Here is a 5,459-nt window from a genome sequence, read left to right as displayed (position 1 = left end):
TATTTAGTTCCTTCATAAACCTTAGCAAGTTATCCTCTGAGTCTTTGGCATGGTTTTTCATCATAATTTCATTAATGATATATGGTCAATGAGCCCAATGTCATAGATTCCATCTCTTTTGCATTCGAAAATCTTCATTCTACATAAATAGCATACAAAAGAATATAGTGGGGATAATTACAAGCAATGAATGAGCTAAGCTAGAGACTTAAATTACAGAAAGAAATCACTTACAGACAATAGCAACTGACGATAGATTTGTCGAGTGCGACTTGATTGTATAAGCGAAAATTTTCTAGAAAGTCAAACAGTATCTCGTTTTCATGAAGTAATGCTCTTTCTTGACTTTCACCATGAGCATCTCTCGCCCGTTCTTTACTTCTTTCATGTACCAGTCATGCAATCTTCGCATTTGTGTTGATAGATGCGGGACCTGCTCAGGTCTGACCAGAGGGTTCCCGAGGACATATTTCCATGCTAATTCAGCCATGGGAGCTTCCTTGGTTCCTACGAGTTTATCAACACTGATACCATAGTCTTTAGCGGCATCAGTTACCTTATCGGTAATCACCTTGAGCGCGCGGGGGGGGGGGGGGGGGGGGGGGGGGTCGATTGCATTGCCTGTTCTCCAAGCTGGGGAACTGTTTTCCCGCTTTTGTTACTACTTGTACGTTTCGACTGCTGCATTTGTTCATGATATGACATCCTAATAGAGCGCTCATAGTCTGATGGTCTATTTTGCACATGTGCTGGGGCTCTCTCTAGAAGTTCCACAAAATGCTCTACAGGTTTCACAGGTATTATCTCCTTTTGGCGGCGGGGGCGGTTTCGGTGCAAAATGGGACTTCACTTTGGATATAAATTATTTCATTCTGAGCTACCATTAATTTTCTATGAATTCTTGAACTCCAAACCTAACATTGAACTTTCAAAGTGCATTTAGTTGTTTTGAGCTAAACATCAAGGTTATGTTACTTTTGTCATGCATGAAACCAACACCAATGGATAGATTGGATTTATCTAATCATTTTTCATATATAAATCTTTTCCATCTGATCTATGGTTGAATTACTATGAATTTTTTTAGTTTAAACCATTTTCTAGATTTTTCTGGTTATTTAGAAATAAAGAAAATCCAGTAAATGATTTACTGCATCAGCATGACATCATGCTGACGTTAGTGGGTCAACGGAACGGCCCAGGTCAAACTAACCAATGGGACCCGCGTGTCAGTCTCACAGTGAGTCAAATGCGGTCCAACCCACCGGACTTAAGCCGCCGGCGGGGGCATATGCGGCGGCGACCTACGGGTTTAGCCTACGGGCCACCAATAGAGGCGCGGGTGGGCTTGTGGCAGAGCTCTCGCCGGTGCACATCGGATGGGGGATGGCCGGACAAGTGGTGGACAAACACTATTAGGAAAAAGGCTACTAGCAGCGCGGGTAAAATGGCAACTAGCAGCGCGGGTATGCGCGCTACTAGTATCGCGCTACAGCTAATAGTTAGTAGTAGCGTGGGTGCACCCGCACTACTACTATTTGAACCCGCGCTACTACTATCAAAATAGTAGTAGCGCTTCTAGTATACTAGGCGCTACTACTATGCTAGATAGTAGTAGCATCTAGTTTTCCCTAGTGCTACTACTAACAAATAATAAATTAAAAAATAAAAATTACGTGCATTATTCATAGATAGAAATCAGGGACACGTCCAGTGCAAAATAAATTAAACACACACAACCGAAGGTGGCCACATTCCCTTGTGTTCCACCACCAGCCTAAACAGACCACTTCTCTACATGTATCTACCAAAGCTCGGAGTTCAGACTCCGGAGGACCCGAATCCTCCCTCACCCCGAAAGATGGCGTCGATGTCCTCCACCTCGGCGACATCCAGCATCATGATCACATGGACGATCATCCATGCGGCGCGGTCGCTGGGCTTCACGTCGAAGTCCACCTCTAAGTGGTTGAAGAGCACGACGCCCACCAGGCTGTCGTAGTCAGTGTTAATCACCCATACGGCCATGTCGGGAAAGTGAAAACTTGTTAGTACGCATCAGAGTTCAAATCCGTTAGGGTGTTTTCTTTCTTTTTAGCACATGCACATGCATCAATAGTAACAGCCGGAGGCTAGTCCTTACTTCTTGCACGAGACATGAAGAAGGCCAGGTCCCCTCTTTGTTGCATGAATGAATCAAAGGAAGACACTGCCACAAGAGATGAAGAAGGTCAGGTCCCCTCCTTCTGTAAATAGCTCAAGTGCCTGAAGTTGCAAGGAATCTTAATACAATGAACTCGTAGTAATGCATAATAACAAGAAAAAAGAAAAAAAAATCATGAATCCTAAAGAAAAATATCATTATGTGAGTCAAGGTAATGTGGGTAACAATATTTATTAATAAGAAAAATGGGATGAGATTTCTCAAGTGACATTTGTTTCACCAACAATGATTAATGACAAGGCATGTAAGATTTACCTGCGCAGCATCAGATACCCTCTGGACCTTGCAAGTAAATCTGAAAAGAGAGCAATTTGACATAAGTACAATTATGGTACTGGCTGCCAAAAGAGCATCAAACAAACGGTGACAATAGAACAAACAAGCAACATTGGTAGAATCATCAGAATTGTGTTGGTGCTCCCTCAGCCAATAAATATGCATCTTCGTCGTCGGCATATGTGAGATGACTTTGCTGCTTGATAAGGTCTGTAGCTCGCAAACCAAGCCGCAACACTCTCGCACCACCATGCTAAACCACTGTTGCATCAGAGAGAGTTCTATCAAATCATAACTTTTTGAGAATTGAGAAGCATAATCAATCAGCCATGTGGTCTAAAGTAGTAACATATAGAGATCACGGTTGCAGTTTCCACATAATCCGACAAAAGATTGGACAAAATCACAATTCCATATAAAAAATTTCTCGCCATTTTACTACTTTTCTTGTACTCCCAAATATGTTGTATTCGGCAAAAGATTGGACAGAACCACAATCAATTATTCTTGAAAGCTACGCCCCATAATCTATCCAGAAAAATGTCCCCACCACAGGATAGTACCCACATCAGCAGCAACCTGGCACAATTCATTTGCCACTGCCACCAGACAAGGAATAAGCAATGAATATATATGTTCAATGCATCAGGTAGGCAGGCTCATGCTCATTGCTTTTCAAGTATATTCACAATCTTTCATATGGCGTTTTAAGCTCTTCCTATTGGTGTTCAACTTGGCAATTTAGTTCTACAACCACACTAACTGTCAATCATTGGGATTTATCATATGATAAAATTAGGCCTACATATTACCGTGTAATTATCTTTTCATTGAGAAGTCCCTATCTATCAGTGATGTATGTGTACGAGAAATGACTCTCAAAATAAAATGCGAATGACCGGACCCTCCAATTGGTCACAGGGTTGATGGTCGGCTAGGTGATGTATACAGTATGCAACATATAGTTTCAGCAGTGGAAAAAATTTAATACAGGGTTGATGGTCGCAGGAACTAGCAGTCCTGGGGACATCTTTTGTTTGGAAAAATTAATAATCTATAATTACTAAACACTTATTGAATCATTTAGATCATTATTGAGATCCCAATACAAAATGAACCTGTCACTCAACACTTTCTATCCAGGGCGAATCTGGTATACCACTATTCGGTCCCAATGGAATCCGTACATCCATTGTTCACTAGTGGAAATTACACATTAGAAAACGTAGCTAACCTCAAATCCCTGATCTTCTAGCTTCGACACCAGTCCTATCTAGATGGTTCGATGGGTCAATGGATCGAGGAAAGAAACGGGGGCGAGGGGAGAGATGGATCGATGGGTCAGTACCTGCGGCGAGATTCGGATGGGACTGACTGGGGACAGGGCGCGGAGCCGCGGATCCCCGCTGCACCTCCAGCTCCTCCAGCCGGCGGCTTCCTCAGCTCGCTCCCAGCGCCGGCTTCGGCAGCACTGCTCCTCCCATGCGCTTGCTGCCTGTTGGTCTGCACCGTTCGCGCCGCCACTAGGATCGCCCTCGGGGCCGCCGCACCGCCCTGCCTCCATGCCGCGGTGGGGGGGCAGCCCGGGCTGGCCGCCAAGATGGGCCTGGTCGGCCGGGTGGTGGAGGAAGGCTACACGCGTGTGCGGCCACATGGCGGAGGATCTCGGCATGGATCGGAGAAAGGGAGAGATCCCATCGGCAAAGGAGAGGAGAGGAGAGGAGGTGGAGGGGATGTGAATCGGGGGTGGGTGGGGTGCGGGAGTGGATGGACTGGGACGGTTGACAGGATGGGGATGGGACTGAAAGGCTAGCGGTAGCGCAGGGTATCTCACCGGCGCTACAGATATCGACTTAGCAATAGCGATGTTTAAAACCCACGGTAGGGCACGGTCGAGAATATTTACTAATAGCATGTTATTTTTTGCCACGCGCTAGTAAATAGTACTAGTAGCGGGGGTCATTATAGCTCGCTACTAATAAATAGTAGTAGTGTGGGTAAATAAAGAGCGCTACTAGTAACCGTCTGTGTATAAGCTTTTTCCTAGTAGTGAAAGACGACGGCCACGAGCTCGGCAGTGGCGGCCAGCGTTCGGGCATGTGCGGGAACGCGGCTGCGATGGCCTATGCGATGCGGGGCCGGCACCTACGGCGTTGCTACTTCTTGAGCTTTGCGTTGATTTTTCCCTTGAAGCGGAAATGGTGATGCAACAAAGTAGAGATAAGTATTTCTCCCAGTTAAGAACCAAGGTATCAATTCAGTAGGAGGCACAAGCAACTCTCCAATATATGCACCTGCACAAACTAACAAACACTTGAACACAACGCGAAAACGGGGTTGTCAATCCCTTGACGGTCACGAACAAGAGTGAGATCTAATAGAGATAGGTATAAAATATAAATAAAAGAGAAAACTAAAGTAAATATAAATAAATTACAGCAAGGTATTTTTGGATTTTTTGGTTTATAGATCTGAAAATATATGATGGAAAATAGACCCCGGGGCCATAGGTTTCACTAGAGGCTTCTCTCTTGAATAAAGCATACGGTGGGTAAACAAATTACTGTTGAGCAATTCATAGAAAATCGCATAATAATGACGATATATAAGGCAATGATCATGAATATAGGCATCACGTCCGTGACAAGTAGACCGACTCCTGCCTGCATCTACTACTATTACTCCACACATCGACTGCTATCCAGCATGCATCTAGAGTATTAAGTTCATAAGAACGGAGTAACACCTTAAGTAAGATGACATGATGTAGAGGGATAACCTCAAGCAATATGATATAAACCTCAGTTTTTGTACTTGATGGCTACAATACAATACGTGCCTCGCTAGCCCTTCTATCACTGCGTGAGGACACAACAAGACTAAACCCAAAACTAAGCACCTCTCCCATTGCAAGAAAAACCAATCTAGTTCACGAAACCAAACCGATAGTTCGAAGAGA

At 44.4% G+C, this 5,459-nt stretch overlaps 1 protein-coding gene across 6 annotated transcripts; it reads right to left on the bottom strand.

The window, feature by feature from the left end:
- Positions 1-1,658: 1,658 nt before the first annotated feature.
- On the bottom strand, positions 1,659-4,295 carry LOC125537696. Of its 6 annotated transcripts, none has more exons than XR_007296058.1 (5): positions 3,849-4,295; positions 2,612-2,761; positions 2,480-2,519; positions 2,144-2,265; positions 1,659-1,993 (listed from the first exon to the last, which is right to left on the bottom strand). XR_007296058.1 is itself a non-coding variant. In XM_048701025.1 (5 exons), the coding sequence occupies exons 1-4, from the start codon at positions 4,170-4,172 to the stop codon at positions 2,232-2,234; spliced, it is 555 nt and encodes a 184-aa protein (XP_048556982.1). In that variant the 5' UTR covers positions 4,173-4,290; the 3' UTR covers positions 1,659-1,993; positions 2,144-2,231. The 6 variants fall into 6 exon arrangements, 4 of the variants coding, with proteins under 4 accessions (XP_048556982.1, XP_048556983.1, XP_048556981.1 ...); XR_007296057.1 differs by having other exon boundaries at positions 2,144-2,209; positions 3,849-4,294; XM_048701025.1 differs by having other exon boundaries at positions 2,605-2,761; positions 3,849-4,290.
- Between the last annotated feature and the right edge of the window lie 1,164 nt (positions 4,296-5,459).

The sequence above is a fragment of the Triticum urartu genome, chromosome 2, assembly GCF_003073215.2.
Source record: "Triticum urartu cultivar G1812 chromosome 2, Tu2.1, whole genome shotgun sequence".
Taxonomy (NCBI): Eukaryota; Viridiplantae; Streptophyta; class Magnoliopsida; order Poales; family Poaceae; genus Triticum; species Triticum urartu.
The sequence above is the reverse complement of the archived record's forward strand: the minus strand, read 5'-3'. Positions and strand labels throughout refer to the sequence as shown.